The 23543-nt window shown below is 40.7% G+C and overlaps 1 protein-coding gene across 2 annotated transcripts in view; it reads right to left on the reverse strand.

The window, feature by feature from the left end:
• Positions 1–23543, reverse strand: part of plppr5b (phospholipid phosphatase related 5b) — a 115115-nt gene that overhangs the window by 54641 nt on the left and 36931 nt on the right. For both annotated transcript variants that reach the window (XM_060922039.1, XM_060922038.1), the window contains exon 2: positions 17748–17880. In XM_060922039.1, the coding sequence (XP_060778022.1) occupies positions 17748–17880 (133 nt within the window). The remainder of the gene's footprint in view (positions 1–17747; positions 17881–23543) is intronic.

Genomic DNA, 23543 nt, shown 5'->3' on the forward strand with positions numbered 1-23543 from the left:
TGGAAAACTGTTCTGTGGTCAGACGAATCAAAATTTGAAGTTCTTTATGGAAATCAGGAACACCGTGTCATTCGGACTAAAGAGGAGAAGGATGACCCAAGTTGTTATCGGCGCTCAGTTCAGAAGCCTGCATCTCTGATGGTATGGGGTTGCATTAGTGCGTGTGGCATGGGCAGCTTACACATCTGGAAAGACACCATCAATGCTGAAAGGTATATCCAGGTTCTAGAGCAACATATGCTCCCATCCAGACGACGTCTCTTTCAGGGAAGACCTTGCATTTTCCAACATGACAATGAAACAGCTTCATGGCTGCGTAGAAGAAGGGTCCGGGTACTGAACTGGCCAGCCTGCAGTCCAGATCTTTCACCCATAGAAAACATTTGGCGCATCATAAAACGGAAGATACGACAAAAAAGACCTAAGACAGTTGAGCAACTAGAATCCTACATTAGACAAGAATGGGTTAACATTCCTATCCCTAAACTTGAGCAACTTGTCTCCTCAGTCCCCAGACGTTTACAGACTGTTGTAAAGAGAAAAGGGGATGTCTCACAGTGGTAAACATGGCCTTGTCCCAACTTTTTTGAGATGTGTTGTTGTCATGAAATTTAAAATCACCTAATTTTTCTCTTTAAATGATACATTTTCTCAGTTTAAACATTTGATATGTCATCTATGTTCTAGGGCGGCACGGTGGTGTAGTGGTTAGCGCTGTCGCCTCACAGCAAGAAGGTCCGGGTTCGAGCCCCGGGGCTGGCGAGGGTCTTTCTGTGTGGAGTTTGCATGTTCTCCCCGTGTCCGCGTGGGTTTCCTCCGGGTGCTCCGGTTTCCCCCACAGTCCAAAGACATGCAGGTTAGGTTAACTGGTGACTCTAAATTGACCGTAGGTGTGAATGTGAGTGTGAATGGTTGTCTGTGTCTATGTGTCAGCCCTGTGATGACCTGGCGACTTGTCCAGGGTGTACCCCGCCTTTCGCCCGTAGTCAGCTGGGATAGGCTCCAGCTTGCCTGCGACCCTGTAGAAGGATAAAGCGGCTAGAGATAATGAGATGAGATGAGATCTATGTTCTATTCTGAATAAAATATGGAATTTTGAAACTTCCATATCATTGCATTCCGTTTTTATTTACAATTTGTACTTTGTCCCAACTTTTTTGGAATCGGGGTTGTATGTGGGGATGGCATGGTGGTGTAGTGGTTAGCACTGTTGCCTCACAGCAAGAAGGTTCTGGGTTTGAGCCCCATGGCCAGCGAGGGCCTTTCTGTGTGGAGTTTGCATGTTCTCCCCGTGTCCGCGTGGGTTTTCTCCGGGTGCTTCGGTTTCCCCCACAGTCCAAAGACATGCAGGTTAGGTTAACTGGTGACTCTAAATTGACCGTAGGTGTGAATGTGAGTGTGAATGGTTGTTTGTCTCTATGTGTTAGCTCTGCGATGACCTGGCGACTTGTCCAGGGTGTACCCCGCCTTTCGCCCGTAGTCAGCTGGGATAGGCTCCAGCTTGCCCACGACCCTGCACAGGATAAGCAGCTACAGATAATGGATGGATGGATGTATACCGTATTTTCTGGACTATAAGCCGCTACTTTTTTCCTAGGTTTTGAACCATGCGGCTTATACAAAGGTGCGGCTATTCTGTGGATTTTTCTTCCACTGCTAGGGGCGCTCTAACCGGAAGTAGAATCAAAAATAAGACGAAAAATCAATGCAAAGAAGAATTAGCAGATCTTTAGCAGATAGAACACGCACGACAAATTACTAACTGGTAATTATTTTCAAATCCAGCGAAGATGATTAAAGTGACTTGTGGTTTCAAACACAGGAGAAATGAAGGTAAATAAATACCGGTTATTTTCTCTTGGTTCTGTTCCGTTTTAATCAGCAAAGTTGCTGCCGTGTTAAAAGGCACTGTTCAGAAAGAATCTGTTCAGGTACATACATGTACATTTACAGTACAAAATCGTTCTGTACATGCAGTAAATATCTAATTTTTCAACATAGATATCTGCGGCTTATAGCCCGGTGCGGCTTGTATATCTTTTTTTTATTTTTATTTTTAAAATAGAGCGGATGCGGCTTATATACAGGTGCGCTCTATAGTCCAGAAAATACGGTATATGTGCAGTACTCTGGGAAAACCTGTTAGATGTTACTCTGGTTGAACAGCAAATAAATAAATAAATAAATAAATAAATAAGGGGTTTAATATAAATCCTTTAACACAGCTTTAAAAACAGGCTATGAGTAAAGGTGGGTATAAAGATAGCCATAGTTTTCAGGTAATATTTACTATTGCTATTTTATTTGCTAGTATTTTATTTCTTAGATTACTTTGACTTGTTTGATTTGAAAATGCTATATCTTTACTTGTGATTATGTACGATATGTACAGTACTGTGCTGTTGAATACTAAAAACATACTCTTGGAGTTACTAGATCATCACGTTTTTGAAAATCCATAAGGTTGGAAAATTTGATCAGTAGTGCACTAGTACTGTATGTTACAGAGCTCAGTGAAAGCGATGAATGTAGCCTTTAGCAGTAACACACAGACAAAAAAAAAAAGTGCACATACACAGACTTCCTGTTCATCATCAGCTTTTGCGTGTGCATTCTAACAAAGCTTTTTTTCTTGATGTGAAAGGCATTTTGAAAAGAATTCTGCTGTCAGACCATTACCTACCAAGCCTTTACTGCAGTCACTGGAGGATGTCTCATTTCTTTCTTCTGCTCTGAAATCATGCATACTTGTTGCCAGGTTTCCATTTCTCTTCCTCAAATGTACTCAAAAAGCCAAAATCACACAGCCATCATTGCATCAAAGCCTTTATTATAACCACCGGATATTATGAGTCAGTAAAGCCGGCGACAGTGGCACAGTGGTGTAGTGGTTACTACTGTTGCCTCACAACAACAAGGTTCTGGGTTTGAGCCCAGCAGTTGACTGGGGCCTTTTTGTGTGGAGTTTGCATGTTCTCCCCAAATCTGCGTGGGTTTCCTCTGTTGCCCCTTTTCCACCAAAGCAGTTCCAGGGCTGGTTCGGGGCCAGTGCTTAGTTTGGAACCGGGTTTTCTGTTTCCACTGACAAAGAACTGGCTCTGGGGCCAGAAAAACCGGTTCCAGGCTAGCACCAACTCTCTGCTGGGCCAGAGGAAAGAACCGCTTACGTCAGCGGGGTGTGTGTGGAGTTGTTAAGACCAACAACAATAACAAGACCGCGAAAGATCGCCATTTTTAAGCGACGAGAAGCAGCAGCTGTACAAACGCGAAGTCATCCATTATTATTATTGTTGTTGTTGCTGCTGTTGCTGCTTCTTCCGTGTTGTTTTTGCTTCGATATTCACGCCAAGGTTTATGCAAACGTAGCGACGTAACTGACGTATACTGTACAGCGACGTAACTGACATATACAGCGACGTAACTGACGTATACAGTGACGTAATGACGTGGCTTCCCTTAGCACCGCGAGCTATGGAAAAGCAAACTGGTTCTCAGCTGGCTCGCAAGTTGAACGAGTTGTGAACCAGCCCTGGAACTGATTTGGTGGAAAACGGGTATGTGTGCTCCGATTTCCCCCACAGTCCAACGACATGCAGTTAGGTTAACCTGCTACTCAAAATTGCAGATGGGTGTGAATGGTAGTTTGTCTGGGAAGCTGCAACAAGCCTAGCAAGCCAGCCGTAGATGAAGTGTGCTCTTGATAGACACAGAAAGCCTTGTAAGAGGCTGGCAGCTTACAGGGCGTCAGGATAAAATTAAAAAAAAAAAAAGGTGATTTTCTTCAGAAACATTTTTGTTATATTTCTTGAAATTCTTTTTACATCCCGACAGCAATTAATAACTCAAATGCTCCAACAACAGAAAGAAAAAAAAAAGTCACCTGTGGCAGTCACAAGGCTGTAAAATGCCAGTCTAATCACTTCATTCATTTCGAATGAAACCAGAGTCTTCCACAAGGCTAGGTAGACATACTGCTAAAGTTAGTGAAGTTGTCACATAACAGTGGAAGAGAAAGGGCATCCAACATTTTCAGTTACACCCAACGTTATACTTACAATAGCTTGTACTGCTAAACAAAACATGCAAAGAAAGGCTGAAGTTGAAAAGGCTAGGACGAGAAAGAAGTTGGATAAATGCTGCCTTCACGTACTATCCAAATGATGGTAAATACAAGCTGCTGACTTGGAAGTTGCACGTGAATGCCTCCTCAACTTCAGTGGGAACTTCAGAAATAATTTTGATACCCGAGTTCCTAACTTGAGATGACCTTCAACCTTTCAATATGGCGGAAGAGAGGACAGTTTCAGTAGTGGATGGTACACAATTGTTTATTTTTACCAATACAACTAATGTTAATGTGTATATAATCTAACCTGTAACCTGTGTACACTTTACCTGATATAGAACAATGCTATTTAGTATGTGTGTGAAAGAACAAGTGAGAAAGAATCTTGCGTCTGCTATTTTTCATTTCACTCTGACAACAAAGCAGTTGAACCTAACATACTCATATGTAGGACCTTCTGAATAGAACATGAAGGCTGCAAAACCAAGAGATCAAACCAAAGGAGACAGTATGGCTTTTTAACAACAGCGACAACTTGTTTGTTTGGTTTTTGGGGGGAATTTTGTTCATTGAATATGACAACGATGCACTCTGCTCCTCTCCCCCAACTATCTATCTTGTGGACTCACCCTTCAGCGCTAATCAGGCAGTGTGCATTCATGTGTTTCGGAGGAGTGGCTTTTGAAGGGAGCGCTGAAGGTAGGGGGTAGGATTATGCAGTTGGATACTTTAAAAATCTAGCTTACTCTTGCTGGTTTCTGCAAAAACACTCCAATGAGTTTAAATGAGTTTAAACCCCCAATTAACAAACTACTGAAAAGATGTACTCTAAAATAATAATAATAATAATAATAATAATGTTAAATTTATATAGTGCCTTTTAAGAAACCCAAGGACGCTTTACAATTATAGACAAGGAAAAAAAATAAATAATACACAAAATAAAGAAATAAAAATAATAATTAAAAAATAATAAATAAATAATAATAAAAAAAAAAGTTAAAAGTCCACCAAGTAGGGGTCAGGATGTAATTCCAGTGGTGTAGCAGCCCCAGGCCCACCAAAAGGCGCACGAAAACGAGTCCCACATCTCCAGCACCGCCGCCGTGACGCCGTCAGCAACATCGCTTGAACACCATGCCATGGATCCACAAAGCGAGCACAGAAGCACCGCCATGCAGAGCGCTGGTGTGTCCCAAACCGCCTGCACAGCCGCCGCGACACCACCGAGCAACATCGCTCGGAACATCACGCCAAGCATTAAAGCACAGAGCACTGGACAACCACGATGTAAAATGAGCAACGAGCTCACTGCAGTCCACAGCTGGGAGCACAGGCATCACCCACGGCGAACCAAGGCCTGGAGGGAACCGACACCCAAAACTGGGTCCGGAGCTACACCACAACCAGCGAACAAAACACTCAAACAAACATCAAACTACACAAACACACAGAAAAATAAATAAATAAATAAATAAAATGAAAATAGAAAAAGAAGGAAAATAAAAATTAAATAAAATAAGCTCTAAAGCATTAATAAAGCCTGTTTTAGACTTCAATATGCAGCAAAACTAATTTTCACCAAAAAAAAAAGAAAGAAAGAAAGAATTTTTGGTCTTGGTGCGATAATCCTAGGCAGATTTACATAAATGTACCAAACTACAAAAAAGTAAGCAAAGCTAATAGTGACCATAACATTATATACTTATACAGTTAGCGCCGGTCCACTAATTTGATTGGTACAGCAATGTTCCAAGAGTGCTGATATTTCACGATAACAGCACTAGGACCCTTCACTGTGTGTATCACTCCACTTGTCATGCTCAATTTCCTAGTTCTAACTGGTTACTATGGACGCAATAGCAGATATGGCAAATTACACTTTTCAGGAAAATAAAATATGAAAGCTCATCATATGAAGATGAAAAAGAAGGCACAGAAATTTTACCAGAAACACCTTTAACGGGAATGTACAAATCAGTGTGAGCACGGCTTTGATGAGCTACAACCAAATTGCAGCCGTGCTGATATTCAACTACCAGAAAGTCAAGGACGTAGTAGCTCATCTGGCTTGCCATCAAAATAACCATGACTACCAAATCATCAAACAGAACTGAAATGTGACAGTGTGAGAGAGGACCAACCTCCACTATAAACTGTTTACAACAGGGAAATCAACAAAGGACTACATTTTGTTCCCCAAGGGAAGAGCTACCCAAAACATCAGTCAGAACTGAATTCACATGATAAATGAGAGAGGGGATACAATTCTAGTCAAAAGAAAATTTGATAAGTTGACCTAATTACTAATCCATCCATTATCTGTAGCCGCTTTATCCTGTTCTACAGGGTCGCAGGCAAGCTGGAGCCTATCCCAGCTGACTACGGGCGAAAGGCGGGGTACACCCTGGACAAGTCGCCAGGTCATCACAGGGCTGACACATAGACACAGACAACCATTCACACTCACATTCACACCTACGGTCAATTTAGAGTCACCAGTTAACCTAACCTGCATGTCTTTGGACTGTGGGGGAAACCGGAGCACCCGGAGGAAACCCACGCGGACACGGGGAGAACATGCAAAAAAGGCCGTCGCTGGCCTCAAACCCAGGACCTTCTTGCTGTGAGGCGACAGTGCTAACCACTACACCACCATGCCGCCCCTAATTATTAATCTGTCTGCCAAAAATTCACAATGCAATGACCAAGTTTTGTGCAGAATGACTAGTTCTTTCAAATAAAATAAAAAAAATCAGAACTGAAATCCACTGAGGGAGGGGACACGATTTAACTGAAAATAAACAAAGTTATAAACGAATTGTTTCCAACAGGAAAACCAACAAACTAACGACCAAGGTTTGTTCCCCGAGGGAAGAGCTACCCAAAACATCGATCAGAACTGGAATTGGATGAGAGATGAGAGAGGAGATAAAAGTCTAGTGAGAGGCCTGGAAACTTAGTTAATTTGGCCTAAATACTAACTCGTTAGCAAAAAATTGGACAAAACGACCAAGTTTTGTGCAGAGTGATGAGTTCTTTCAAGCAAAACGACTGGAACAGAAATCCGTGGAGAACTGACAGAGGAGAGACGATTTATCTGAATTGTGGACGACGGACGCCACGCCTTATGGCCAGATGAGCCAACAGCAGCACTTCCTCTCATGATTTTGCTTAAATAAAATGACCTGCCAAATGCAATGACTCTTTATTGGGAAGTTAAAACTGTGTACTCAGCATCACATTATTCTTTTTAGCCATAATGTCAGCTATGCTGTTAAAAGCTGGGAAGTCTTGAGAACTCTGATGCTGACTGAGGTTCACTGCAGCACTGAGTCCAAACTGCACATCAAAGCTGCAAGTGCTATAGTCTACTAAACTAATAAAAAGCCATAATATTGTAGTGGAGTGTATATGCCGTTATATCTAAGAAGAAATGTTACACTTTCGCATACATCAAAGGTTTTTCTAGGAGAAATGGGTTTTAATTCATTCAGTTTCATTTTTGCATATGCATGCATGTGCCTCTGAGAAAATACGGTCATCTGTCTCCAACATTTTACAGAATAATTAGATTATAATTTGAGAATAAATCATTTTGTACATAAATAAGAGTTCCAAAATTAAGGCAAGACAGTAAAGACAGAAAGGACACTTTTGGTCACATCAATCATTTTTCAGATTTTTGGATAAATTGCATTTTTAACATAGTATTCTCTTAAACTGTAGTAAATTAACAACACAGGAAAGTGTTTCTTCGACTGTTTTCATCTGCTCATATCTACCCACACCATTTTATCAACGTCATAGAATGCTTAAGCTCCACCCACTTGGCACAATCACGTTAGTTCTCTGAAAAGTTTGCTTTCGGATATACTGTTTATGACAGTTTGTGTGTCATTATGATATACACTCACTGGTCAGTTTAATAGGAACACCTGCTCATTCAATTAATGTTGGCATCAAGCATCAGAATGAAGAAAAAGTGTGATCTCTGTGACTTTAAAGATTTTTTTTGGGCTTTTTCACCTTTATTGGATAGGACAGTGTAGAGACAGGACAGGAAATGATCGGGAGAGAGAGATGGGGAGGGATCGGGAAATGACCTCGGGTCGGAATCGAACCCGGGTCCCCGGATTTATGGTATGGCGCCTTAGCCACCTGAGCCACGACGCCCCTGATCTCTGTGACTTTAAAGCATAGACTCAGAACCATGGCCTCACTTTCGTTTATAAATGCCTTGAGACCTCAAGAATGGCACAGGAATAGTTTTAAGTGTCAACAATAAATCTAATATAGTAATTTTTATGATTAAAGTGATTCATATAGGTAGCGGTCTGAGTGAATGACCTTGATGTCTGTAACGTCACAGCAGGAAGTCTATCGGTCTCATCGCCATTTCCGCTATGCTAAAACACAGAGCTGACTGCAACTCCGATCCTCCATTTTGAGCTAATTTATCGCCATGCCATGTAGATGTGTTGCTGGCGGGTGCAGCAACACGACAGAAGGTGGATTTACGTTGCATTCATGGCCCAAGAATGTTCAAACTGCAAAGATTTGGACGCGTTTTGTGAGAAGTTCACGGGCACATTGGGTGGCTATGAAGTGGTCTCTCCTCTGCTCTGCACATTTTACTGAAGACTCGTACGAGACCTCTGATCTGTTGAGGAGCGTTGGCTATAAGCCCGTATTGAAAGAGGGTGCAGTACCAACAATTAAAGAAAACTACAAGAAAAGGAAAGTATTTATTTTATTTATTTATTTTTTAAAAAAAGGAAAGTTCAGTTGCACGAGTTCTCCCGGAGTGAGCCGAGGGCTGTTGCTACAGTCCGGGATGGAACGGGACGTGACTTTTAAACTGGATATTGCTGCCATCTCGCCCTTACGTGGAAGAAGGGAATGAACAGAGAACTAAAAGTCAGATTGTTTCAAAACAATTGGCCACAAGATCGGCCTTCAAGAAGGGAGAACACAGACGGGTAAGCTCCGACTCTCATTTGGATACAAAACGACAAAAACACGTTGTTTACCTGCATTTAGATTAATACATGTAACTTGTATTGTGTGTTTAAGTTACCGGTATAAGATTATTTAATTTGCTTCAGAATGTGATTGTCTCTTAGTTCATCTGATTATTTAATTAGCCTTTTACGTTTTATCAGTGAAAATGCATGCATGTACATGTATGTTGCATAAGTTATAACACCTATCCTGTTTTAATGAGAGTCAACCCACAATCAGTGAAGTTAAATCAGTCTTAGTTGAGCAAGTCAGTAACGGTATTTCTTACTTTCACCATACATTTTTATTTATATGACTTTGGTCTACAGCTGTCGAAGGCCTCGGCCTTAAAACCGGTTCCTGCTGTGACGTCACGCACTCAGGGCTGGCTGGCTCAGCGGGGCAGCTCGAATGCCAACTTTGCAGTCGATTTTAACTCTCAAAAATATATTTTGCTTTATTCCCACTTATGCAGCATACAAGAGTCAAGGATGGAGGTACTATCTACTCAGAAATTTATTTAAAAATAAAGGCTCTGCGTATCTGCTTTAACCGTGGCATCGATGTTGGTGCCAGATGGGCTGGTTTGAGTATTTCAGAAACTGCTGATCTCCTGTGATTTTTACATGCAACAGTCTCTAGAGTCTACACAGAATGGTGTGAAAAACAAAAAAACATCATGTGAGCAGAGGGTCTGCAGACTGAAACACCATGTTGATAGAAATCAGAGGAGAAAGACCAGACTGGCTGACCTGACAGGAACTCTATAGTAAAATAATCACTCTTTACAACCATGGTGAGCGGAAAAGCATCTCAGGATGCACAACACATCGATCTCTGTCAGCTACAACAGCAGAAGACCACATCAGGTTCCACTCCTGTCAGTAAGAACAAGAATCTGAGGCTATCATGGGCACAGACTTACAGAAATGGGATAATTAAAGACTGGGGGAAAAAAACAGGGTTGGTGTTTTTTTTTTGGTCTAATATTCAATTATCCATTTTTGATGACTCTGTGCCAATGACAGCCCCAGACTGCTGTTCTTGGCTGACAGGAGTGGAACCTAATGTGGTCTTCATCCACTTCAATGGTTCCATGTTTTGTTCATGCCGAGATGCTTTTCTGTTCACCACAGTTGTAAAGAGTGATTATGTGAGTTACTATTTCCTTCCTGGTAGCTCAAACCAATCTGGCTATTTTCCTCTGATCTCTCTTGGCATTTCCACCCACAGAACCATCTGCTTCCAACATCCATGCCATGATCAAAGGCACAGAGATCACACTTTTTCTTCATTCTGATATTTGATGCGAACATTACCTGAAAACCTGTATCTTGACTGCCTGATCATGTTCATTCCTGTCCTTAATTAGAGGAATATTCCATTGAAAAAATAAAATAGTGATTATTGTTGGAGTTGCCTTAAATTTTTACATTAAAAAATGACATATTTAACAGTTCATGATGTTTCCTTGAGTAAATTATAAGTAAATGATATTCCAACAACCTTTTCTGCAAATCTTTCTCTTGTCTTCACAATACTCAGCAAAAGACTATATTTTTGTTTTCATTACATGTGCAAATGTATGCATATTTTATGCAAACCCTCATATGCATCACATGTTTCAATGCAAAAATCTTTAAAAAGATCTGCAATCAACTGGCAAAAACTGACTGTGATATCTACTGCCATTTTTAAAAACATTCTTCACCTGTAAGGTCTTGCCTTATTTAAAAAAAAAAAAAAAAATATATATATATATATATATATATATATATATATATATATATATATATTCAGAATCCTAAAAATGTACGTTCGTTTATTACTAATATGTAGGACTTCCTACGTTACCCTGTTGTGAACTTAGTTTCAGTGTAGGGTTCGTGGAATAGGAAAAGGTCTGAATAATGCATTGCCTCACAAACATCCTTTGAAGTATTTGTCAAATGTTCACTTTCCATCGTTCTGTTTTTTTCTCTCTTGAATATAAACTTACAAGGAACCTTTCCCTGTCAGAGCTGATAGGAGAATGGAGGAGGATAAACAGTAAAAGCACAGGCAGAATTGGGTATGAACATGTCATGACCTACAGCCATTTTCTAAATTTAATTTCCCCTGGAAAACTGCAGCGTGAGTCATTATGCAAATAAGATGTGTGACTGTAGGTCATAAATCAACTAGAAAGAGCTTAAATTGCCACTGCCACAAATTACCATCGGTTTACCACCTGAACTAAGGTATAAGAATATCATGAAAGACAAATAAACCAACAAATAAAATATTAAAGGACAATGCCTACCGCTTCATACAAAGGACGAAAAAACAAATCCTATGGAGAAAGACTGGACAAAGAATAAGAGTGAGTCATGGATAACATCTCACTGAAAGGTTTAATATAATAAGCAGACGTTAGACTGAGGAATCACGTTTATTATGGGTTCTAGTGCTGATCTAGCCTGATGCATTTTGCGAGGCTAATGTGATTCCCTTGACACTCTGACCGAAGCTTAGACAAACTGTCTTCAGCAGATGTAGGTCAGCTAAAGCCATCAGACCTTCTAAAATATCTGAAAGTAATGCAAAGCATGGATGCCACCACAGTAACCACTGCACTGGATGGAGACCCTCCCAGAGTTAAAGAGTGTAACAGTGTGGACACTATGGGCTGTTATCAGAATTAATTTATGCACGTTTAATGAGGATTTAATGCCAAAATTGCACACACTGCTTTTCAAATCTCAGATGTAACTCCAGACTCTGAATATGTATTATTCAAAACTCTGAATAAGTATTATTCAGAAAATATGTGAGTGTGACGCGCACAGGGCAGAGTTTGACTAAAAATGTCTCAGTTATGTGCAATTCTGACCTTGAACTTTTCTTCTACTACATCCGCTCAAGCAAGTAGCAGTACCAAGTTTACCACCACCGGTTGATAGGGAACCACCGTTTGATCGGGAACCACAATTTCACACTGAAATTCATGTTTTGGGTGGAAATCCACTTAGACTACGTTCAGACTGCACCCTGAAACGACCCATATCCGATTTTTTTGCCCATATGCGGCCTGTATCCGATTTGTTATTGACAATCTGAATGACACAGATCCGATTTTTTCACATGCGACCCAGGCCGCTTGGATATGTGGTCCTAAATCCGATGCATATCCGATATTTTCACATGCGACTGCAGTCTGACCGGACAGGTCGCATTCATGCGACCTACACATCATCAACAAGAGACAAACGTCACTATTCTGCGTTGGCTAATCCCGCCTCTTTGGTGGAAAACAACAACATTTGTACAGTTTTCAGAATTTAAATAGACTTTTATAGAATTGATCAAGCTAATGGTGGATTTGGTAGGGACCTGGATGTTGATCTGTTAGCCTGATTAAATAAAACAGTTTCTATAACTGATTTATAACTTAAACCATCCTGTATTACAAGATTATAAGATTGTTCTGGAAATTTCCAGTAATTTGACACCTTCGGTCTCATTAGTCTGCTGTTTATCAGATTATTGTGTGAGTTCCGCCGCCGCCACAAAAACCACATCGCCAGGTCTCACCTCATCTCCATAGCAAACTGCACTGGGGTTTATGCACCTTGAGCCAGCGCTGAGAGAAGTTGCAGAATTCAGTTGGCTATAAACAATCTAAATAAATATTTATAAAAATGTAGAAAAAGTTTATTAATATGACGAAATAAATATGTGCAAATTATTAAGCCTGAATTAAGAGTTTGGTAATACAGCGGCCGTATCCCAAATGACTGCCTACTGAAGCTCGAGTGCACTATATAGAGTTTAAAAATCCATTACTTCCTAGTAACATGTAGTGCACTTATATAGAAATTAGAGAGACATTTAGGAGTCAACCCTCGTTACCAGGCTACACGTTTTCATTTCAGTTCAGAAACAAAAACACACACGAGACCTCACACTTTAACACTAACCAGATAATTAAACAAACAAACAAAAAAAGAAATCATTAAACTTGAAGAGTGCGCTTTTTTTTGTTTACGTATTACGTAGATGTGCTTATTATGTGTCAATTTGCGCATGCGGGACACTTTTGGGTCGTTTTCCGTTCATACTGGAGATCGCATACAAGTCTCATAAAATTGGTAATGTGAACGGTCTAACAAAAAAATCGGATTTCACAACAAATCGGATATGGGTCGTTTCAGGTTGCAGTCTGAACGTAGTGTAAAAGGAACTAGGGATGGCGAAAACTAAAAAAAATCTTGACCGACCACCGAGCCTCATTAGCCGGTTAAAGTCGGTTAACCTATGAGTTTAAAATTCTAGAATTGGAATTATTAGAATCTATTCTAAATCTAACCGCGAGCATCCGCACATTCAGTCCCAGTCGCTGCCCTCCACTCACATTACCTTTTCTACAGCGCGAAACATTTAGTCAAATGCGGCACTGATGTCGAGGGGTTTGTATTGGAGCGGAGGACAAATGGCTCCAGTTTAGAGACAGTTTCAGTTGGCCATGATGGCGTTGAAAATAAAGTCAAGTGCTAGAAGTAGTACATAACATCCAGTGATGGGAATAACGGCGTTAAAATAAAGGCTGTTATAATGCCGGGTAATCTAATTAATTAGCTACAATCGTTATAACACCGTTACCAATATCAGTCTAAGCGGCAAGCTTTAGCTACCGGTGCTTGCATTGAGTAGCCTATTGAAAACAATCCTATCATACACTTGTCCCATCTTAACTTTTCATTGAAGATAGGACGTTTTAGCAATACGGCCCCTGGTGTTTACAGTTAACTGCAGTAGGCTGTGTGTTGATATTGCATACTGCTACGGACTAGGCACTTTTCTTCGAAGTGAGCCACAGAGACCTCATACTGCAATTGTTTTCCAGCTACTGATATTACGGTTACATGGCTGCTAATTGTGCACAGCCATTGGGAATGGGATAGCTGGAGCTGACCTGATTAGCCGCTAAGCTAATATAGCAACTGTCTGATGCTAAGTAACATCAGTGAGTAACCAGGTTTTAGTTCAGATCTTGTGTATTATTATTACGTTGACATTAATATTCACCAGACTAATCAACCATCGACTTCATTCGCCGTGTTCTTGTTTCTTTGATAGTCAAGAATTTCCTTGATGTTACGTACCTGGTTAACATCGTAGTAAAATGTAATCCAACACTGAGACTTTTCTTTCGCCGAGTGGCAGCTGTCTTCAACTGGGGCGGGAGGGCGGGACATGACTGAATGGGTGTTTCTGATTTGTCAGCTGTCGTCCTTACACTGCATGGCATGCCCCAAGCATTTACAACACAGAATTCCAGGTTCTCCGCTCCAAAATCGGCAGCTTCAAAATGATTGATTTTTTTTAACCGACAACCAAAAAAAAATTAACCGGTTAACGTTGATTCGGTCAACCATCGGTCAAACGGTCATCGGTTAACATCCCTAAAAGGAACTACAGAATTCCATTTGATGCCCATATTAGAGACATAAATATGACACTATTAATTAGTTAATAGCATCATCCTTCTAAAATTAACAGAACATTGCACAGAAGACAGTGGAGGAGACAGAATATTAAATTAGAGACGCTATTTTGAGCAAATTTTTTAATAGACAAAAGTTCTGAGCTATTAACAAATGTCGTCATCCATCCATTATCTATACCACTTATCTGTCAGATTTTTATTTCAACGCTTGCCATCTACTCAATCATACAGTATAATACTGCGTTAGTCTTATTTATGTTTCCACTTTTAAACGTTCTGTTGCTTTTATGTTACATCGTATTGCATCTTCCAGCAAAGAAAAAAAAAACCCGCCACATTATTTCCTTCAGGCTGCATTTTCTAGCCCTGATTTATTTCTGACTTCCAAGCGTTTGTGTTTAAAGGTGGTGGTCTAGATGTGATTAGAAAACCCCATCTCTGAGTCTTCTACTCAAGAAAGGTCTGGCAATCTAAGACTACATGCAAGTGATCTACATATTCTGAATGATTCATAGAAAATTGACTTAAAGGAGATACTCAGAACCATGGCCTCACTTTCGTTTATAAATGTCTTAAGACCTCAAGAATGACACAAGAATAGTTTTAAGCATTAGCAATAAATCTAATATAGTAATTTTTACGATTAAAGTGATTCATATAGGTAGCGGTCTGAGTGAATGGCCTTGACATCCGTAACGTCACAGCAGGAAATCTATCGGTCTCATCGCCATTTCCGCTATACTAAAACGCAGAGCTGACTGCAACTCCGATCCTCCATTTTGAGCTAATTTATCGCCATGCCACGTAGATGTGTTGCTGGCGGGTGCAGCAACATGACAGAAGGTGGATTTACGTTGCATTCATGGCCCAAGACTGTTCAAATTGCAAAGATTTGGACGCATTTTGTGAGAAATTCATGGGCACATTGGGCGCCTACGAAGTGGTCTCTCCTCTGCTCTTCACATTTTACTGAAGACTTGTACAAGACCTCTGATCTGTTGAGGAGCATTGGCTATCAGCCCGTATTGAAAGAGGGTGCAGTACCAACAAATAAAGAAAACTACAAGAAAAGGAAAGAATTTATTTTATTTATTTATTTAATTTTTTTTTTAAAAAGGAAAGTTAGTTCAGTGGCACCAGTTCTCCCGGAGTGTGAGCCGAGGGTTGTTGCTAAAACAAATCCTGGGATGGAACGGGATGTGACATATCGCTCGGGCAGTGACCTCCCCGCGGTTGTTGCTAAAACCGGTGACATCCCGTCCTGGGTTTTAGTAATTGCGGAGTACTCAGTATTGAGAAAATGGAGAATGAGTGGACCAGCCGTCTGATTTCTCTGCAGGATATGCTTGCCTCAGCAGTAATATCTCGCCCTTACGTGGAAGAAGTGAATGAACGGAGAACTGAACGAACAACTGAAAGTCAGATTGTTCCAAAACAATCGGCCACAAGATCGGCCTTCAAGAAGCAAAAACACAGACGGGTAAGCTCCGACTCTCATTTGGATACAAAACAACACGTTGTTTATCTGCATTTAGATTAATACATGTAACTTGTATTGTGTGTTTAAGTTACCGGTATAAGATTATTTAATTTGCTTCAGAATGTGATTGTCTCAGTTCATCTGATTATTTAATTAGCCTTTTACGTTTTATCAGTGAAAATGCATGCATGTACATGTATATTGCATAAGTTATAACACCTATCCTGTTTTAATGAGAGTCAACCCACAATCAGTGAAGTCAAATCAGTCTTAGCTGAGCAAGTCAGTAACGGTATTTCTTACTTTCACCATAAATTTTTATTTATATGATTTATAAATGGTGATGAAATGACACTTAGAGAAAGAGACCTGTCTTTAAAGTGCATATCCTGGACCAATTTTGGGGTTTTTTTATATGAAAGAATGTCCCTTTACACACTCATCCAGAAGGGTAATTTTGCACAAGGCCATCTGTCTACAGCAGAAAAAAATAAAATAACAAAACACGTCTGGAAAAATCCCAAGAGAGTCTGGAGCCAGATTCGTGATGTTACCTGCGGAAGCGCCAGCAGGCTGAGAGAGCAGGCGCAGGCTGCGCGAGCTTTGCGCAGTCTCAGTGCACAGCCTGTGTAGACCAAGCGCTCCCATTTCTCTCTCATTGTCCGGTCTTTTGGAAAACGATGAGTACTAATCCCATCATGATTGGTGTCGTTACACCCTCCTACGATACATCTGTTAATCATTTTAATAACTACGTGATAACGTTGAAGAAATTTGCAGAAAACCACCAGGTCGTTTTCTCATAAACAAACCAGCGCTGACGTAGGATTCAGAGGGAGGCGTCCCGCACGTGACGTCACAAAAATCAATGTTTCCCGGGAAATCCAAATGGCAATTTTTTTCAGAGGCGGGCCAATTCGCCTCAAATGGCTTGATTTCAACTGAATTTTTCTGGTATTGCGCAAGGTAAAAAAAAATTGCACAAAATACAAAATGTGACAGATATTTGACCAAAGTTTAATATAAAATAGGAGAATTACATTGATCTTGCTCCTGAATTTACCCGTGATATGCACTTTAAAACCGGTTACCGCTGTGATGTCACGCACTCAGGGCTGGCTGGCTCAGCGGGGCAGCTCAAATGCCAACTTTGCGGTCGAGTTTAACTCTCAAAAATATATATTTTTGTATTCCCATTTATGCAGCATACAAGAGTCAAGGATGAACCCACTCAGAAATGTATTTAAAAATAAAGGTTCTGCATATCTGCTTTAAATACCTGTGTAAGCACTCTGAATATACAGATTTTCCCACATTAATACAGATGCAACATTTGAACTTGCGTTATTGACAAACCACCAACACTAAATATGGACTGATAAGTCTAATAATTAACATTTCTTGAAATGTTTCTATGCACAAAACTCATACTATTTAACAAGCAACGCAGTGGTACTAGTGAAGTCACTTGGAAAATAGCATGGGTGAGTGCAGATGGGAGTGTGTTTGTGTTTAAGATTTTTAAAGCAGGACCAGACTAGTAATTACTTTCACTACATTTATTCTTTTTCTTGTGGACATGGAGAAAGATATGAAAGGATGAAAGAGAATATGTATTGTGTGCTTTCCATGTAGTATGTCTGTTCAAAAAAATTATGCCAAACATCTGGTTTAAGAAAGCAATGCCAAAATTATGATTAAGTACATACCCAAAAAGCGGCAAGTCCTGCGCACCAGAGGGTTCAGGTAACAACAGTCCCCAGTCGCAATGGTCTTCTTTCGACTCTCCAGATCTTTTGATGTATATTGCATCAAGAACAGCACAGCTTCTGTCACTGTTATCTGAAACAGCATTGCATCACAGAGAGGGAGGGGGAAAACAAGGGAAAGAGAGATTTTTAAAAAAGAAGATTAACAACACATTCATTGCTAATGGCTATAAAATGAAGTTGATGTTTCACAGTTTAAAGTCAGCAGGCGCAGCTCCTGTGTAACAGCATCATAATTCAACAGGAAGTATGACCAGCCACCTAATCAAGCTCCATCTGCAAGCCACCTGCTGAATACAGCGTACCATATTGAGATTAACTTGGCTTATGCAGTCAGTTTATGTCACTGAGGAATGGTGAGAAGATGCAAATATGTCCACTCCTGACAGCTGAGAGGCCAAGGTCTATTTTGCTCACACAGTCAGCTCTGGAGGGCTTCCAGAGCACAAACAGCTGGGGTGTACGATGTTAAGTACAGTGGTCCAACAAACAAAAGACGGCAGTGGTCACCAGTATGGGAAATGCTATAATTGCCAAGTGTTTATAGCTGCTAGTGGAAACCAGAAAAAAAAAAAAAGAAAGCACAGAATAGTTTCAAACAGACCATATCAATGGGATTTCATAGATGGCCCCTTCAAAGCCAGTCTTTTTTACAGTCAAGCCTAGAGACATCCACTTATGGATTTTGGAGATGATACAAATTGCCATTAAGGAAATGACTGCGCTTTGTTGTGCCATTGCCCACAAAAGCATTTGGACAACATAAAATGTTACTGTTTGCTTTCCCCATGATGTCTTTTGTATCATTAGTAAAAGGCCAGTGAAGTCTAATGGGCATCTAAATTATACTTTCATGAGAATGAGACACAGTCTAACATTGAAAGTGCCATTATTGATCACAGGTATGTGATGTCATCTGGGCTCCAATTAGGATCAGTATCCGTCCCTATCATTGTACTCATCCTAAGAGTAGCAATCGATGATCTAGTGCAGGGCTTTTCAAAGTGTGGGGCGCGCCTCCCCTAGGGGGCGCCAGAGTTCTTCGGGGGGCGCAACGTGAGGAAAAATAAACCAGAATAAGTTACTATTGCGGACATTGAGCGAACTTCAACTAGCCTTTGCCAGAGACAAAATGGATCGATTTTTAGTACCTAAAGCTACAGTGAGTGAGGAGACAGAGTCTGGGCCAAGCAAAAAAAACAGAGCCTCCAGGATTTCGCGATGTTGCGATTTGCAACTTCAACGCAAATTCAACCAATCCCTGCGAATTCAGGGCGGTGTTGCAATTATATCCAATCACCGCAACCTTCCCGCAAATTTGACCAATCGTTGGCGTCGTCTTGAGGTGACGTCGACAAACTACCTTCCGCCTTACTTCCGTGTATACGTTCAAGAGAAGCAGCATGCACGCAGTGTTGCCAGATTGGGCGGTTTCAAGTGCATTTTGGCAGGTTTTGAACTGGAAAACGTCAGCAGTATCTGGCAACACTGCATGTGCGAGTCAGTGTTTTATATAGGCTTAAATTCTGTTACTGAAAGTGTGTTATGTTTACAGTGAAGGACTGTGTGCACTTTACATTATTTTTTTACTTAATACAAGAAATTAATGGATGCCAACATTTTTGCCAAAATGGTATTTTATTTTCCATTGTTTAGGCAGCTTCAGCATCATACTGTGAGATTCTGTTCAAATTGTTTTTTTCTTCTATGAAGCCTGAGACATTTATTTTATTAGTTTATAATTATTGTTTAATTTAGTCTTCAGGAGAGACTGCCTGCACACAGTACTAGTATTAATAGTTTTTTTTCTTACATGAAAGCTGAGGCATTTATATTATATTTTAAGGTAACTTCATGTTGTGCTGTGAGGTTCTCTGCACTTTAACTTTTGAACCAACAGGTGCATTTGGATAAGTAAAGCCTATTTTTCTGCATTTTTGTAGTCTTGGTAATCTTTTATATTGGTAAAGTTGTTTACAGGACCATTTCTCAGTGTCTTTGTTTTTTTAATCAATAGTTTTTCAGTAATAACTTAATATTTAACATATCACTCAATTTTAATCACAAAAAGAGAAAATCGCAACAATTTCTCGCAACTTTCACTTCCTCCCGCAATGTAATCGCAACAAAAACCTAAAAAACACCGCAACTTTCAGCGCAATTTTTTGGAAAACCCCCCGCAACATCAGACATTTTAGCCCGCAACAATCACAAAAAAGGCCCGTGAAATCCTGGGGGGACTGAAAAAAGAAGGAAGTATGACCACGATTATTTAAAGTTTGGATTTTCATGGACTGGATCTGAAGATGCTCCACTGCCACAGTGTGTTGTCTGCCAAGAGGTGCTAGCTAACGATGCTATGAGATGTTTAAAATGTGTAAAACAAGATGTTTTAAAAAGCACAGATGTTTAAAATGTGTAAAAGAAAAAAATAAAAATGTGTACAACAACCATTTTTTAAAAATACGAATGGAACATTAAGTATAGCAACAACAAAAATTGTAAGGGGGGGCGCTGTTGTTTATTTGCTCTCTGAGGGGGGGCTGACTCTCCCACACTTTGAAAACCCCTGATCTAGTGAACAAAACAGCTTTATCCTTGTCAGGATTGCAGTAGAGCTGGAGGCTATACCGGAAAAACTGGGTACAAGGCCGGAATGCACCCATCCTTCCCAGGGCACCATGTTCAATCAATCACACCTAGGGGCAATTTGGAATAGCCAATTCACCTACTGGCCTGGTTTTTGGAGGAAACCAAAGAACTATGAGGAAACCCAAACTAACACAAGGAGAACATGTGAAGCTCTCACAGTCGATCAATAACCCGAGCTCAGGTTCAAACCTGGGGCCCCAAAGCTTTGAGGCAGCAACACTATCCACCAAAAAAGTCATATCAAATCTGACAAAGGTGACATTTATTACATTTAATCAAATAGTAATAACTTAGGAATGGCGATCTCATAATCATATATTCGATACAAAAATAAAAACCCTAAAGATACCATAAGTAATAAAAACATTCACATAAGCGTTCTAACCAGCTGCATCTCTGTGTGGTGTGGAGGCTGCAGTGCCTCTGACTGGAAGAATGTGAGGAGAGTGGTGAGGACAGCAGAGAAAATCATTGGGACTTCTCTTCCCTCAATTCAGGACATTGCACCAAGGTGTTGCATGTCTCGAGCCAGAAACGTCATCAGTGACCCCTCACACCCTCACTATGGACTGTTCTCCCCTCTGGCCTCTGGAAAGTGGCTCCGCAGCATTCGGTGCAGGACCACCAGGTTCTGTAACAGCTTTTTCCCCCGGGTCACCAGACTGCTGAACTCCAAACCCAAACTCTAAACTTCTATTTATAACTTGAACATTCCTAATTCCACGGGTCACTTTATACCAGGGCTGAACGATATGGACAAAATTTCATATCTCGATATTCATGCCAGATATCTCGATATCGATACGATACGATATGACTACGGGTTCGGTGAAAACCAAGCATTTTTCAGAAAAATAAAAACATCATAATACAAAAAAAAAATGTGGAAAATGCAGTTTTATTTTTAAGAACTCACTGCCAGTCATCAACATTAACATAAATTACAAATAAATAAATTACAAATCAAACATTTTACTGCAGCTCTGCTTTAAAAATAGGTCCGTGGTTGTGGCGAAATGATCGATTTCACGGAGCTCGGATTCAACATTCATTTTACACTCATTATAGCGTTTCGGAATGGCCACTTGATTAAAATGTGTTCGGGATGGTATTTTATAACGCTTGTCCAGCGTCCGAACCATTTTTTAAAGCCCTCTTTCGACACTGTGTACACAGGTACCATGTCTTTTGCAATGTGGTATGTTATAGCGTCTGTAATTTCTTTATGTCTGGTGGACGTCAACTCGTACAGTGTAACGCTACTGAACGCGTCAGCAATCAAACTTTGCTTTGGCTTATTTTGGGATGACTGAGAAGTCCCCGGTGTTTCTTTCATTGTCATACACTCTTCGTGCAGCGCGCGATGGTGTTGTTTCAGGTGGTGAAACATGTTTGTTGTGCTACCTTGCTTCGTCGCAATTTTTGCTAAGCACGACCTGCACAAAACCTCACTCTGGTTAACATCGTCCTTTTTGAATCCAAAATACCTCCAAATAATGGAGGATGATTTATGTTTTGGCACCAAGTCAGATTCTGCGCCGCCACCGGCCGCATTGTCTTCCGCACTCATTTTCTTTCTTTCTTTTTAATTTCCCCGCTGTGTCTGTAGTGTGTGTGCGCGTCGGTCTCCGTCTCCCTCACTCCCGCCCTCATATGTTTGTCATTGGTTGGCTTCAGCTGTCGATCCACAGCAAGCATGAAATAAGGTTTGTGGTTGGCTGGCCTTAGCGGTGCATTCAAGGGCAATCGTAAAAATGATGTTTGTTGTGACTGCCAGAGCTGTACATGCAGGGCGTGCGTGGGGAGGGGAAATCTATATCGTCTATATCGTTGCTTTTTCGATATTAATATCTTGAATGTTCATATCTAGATATAGATACGATAATGATATATCGTTCAGCCCTACTTTATACTATTGCACTTTATAATATTTTTTGCTGCTGCATAATTTAATTTAATACACTTCATATTTATTTCTGTACTGAGCCAAACTGCAACGAAATTTCATTCGGTGTACACTTGTTGCATACTGAATGACAATAAAGGTTGTCTAAGTCTATAAGAAGACAGATTAAAGGTCCATGAAAAGAATGTCACTGCTTGTTAACATCTCGGAATTATAGGCCACAGGGCAACACTATGTTCCTGACACCCAGGACCTCACAGGAGCAGCTCTGGTGCTCTCTGGTACAGACAGGGTGATTTATGAGATCACGCAGCTCAAATTTTCACAGCTCACCTCCAATGAGCTCTAAAAGACTCCAGGTTCAAAGTAAGAACATGTTCTTTCAAAGCCTGGAAAGCTACACAGAGCTGTACATGGACATGGATGAGTTCAGCTGCTCCAACCAACAGACTGCAAAAAATATTCACACTGAATGAATGTGTCTGACTGCTGTGACAGCGACTAATATTACAGTGCAGCAGGGGTTTTTCTAGAAAAATTTAGTATGAGGGAGCTCACCATGGCAAGGGAGCAAAGCGGGGGGGGGGGGAGATGGTGCCGGTTGTCCGTCCCCCCCTCCGCCGTGCGAAGCCTTTGAAAAATTGAGGCTGCAATGGGACATTCTGAGGCTATCTGAGAGGGAAATTGTAACAAATTGTTTGTCAACATTGAAAAAGAAAGAAGTAATCTTCTTCTGCCCCGGACAGTCTTTGGCTTTCTTCCATTTCGTGCCGCAGGATGACATCTTTAAATGCCCAAGTGCCAACAAAAACAACTCACGAACTACTTCTGTCAAAAGCTCCTGCGCCGGTGGGTGAAAGGTCATTCAGTCTCGAGAAATCTCGCTCTACAAGTCAGCTGACCTTGTATGCAACCCATGTCAAATCTCGCGAGAGCAGCCGCGACATGGCGCCTCAGTGTGGAAAACGCCAATTCGGATTGTTTTTGCACCGTCTGGCGGTGTATCTACTATGATTGGAATATTTTTGGAGTAATTATAACGTATTTGATGATCAGACACATTGTCACGTGGTGTTGCTGGGATGTTTCCACGGAGAAAAGATCGTTTTGAGAAAGATTGCATGTTGTGCAGTAGCATATAAGTGCATGGCCTAAGTGCGACTTGGGGTTCAATCGAC

This window comes from Neoarius graeffei, chromosome 5 (genome assembly GCF_027579695.1).
Source record: "Neoarius graeffei isolate fNeoGra1 chromosome 5, fNeoGra1.pri, whole genome shotgun sequence".
Classification (NCBI taxonomy): Eukaryota; Metazoa; Chordata; class Actinopteri; order Siluriformes; family Ariidae; genus Neoarius; species Neoarius graeffei.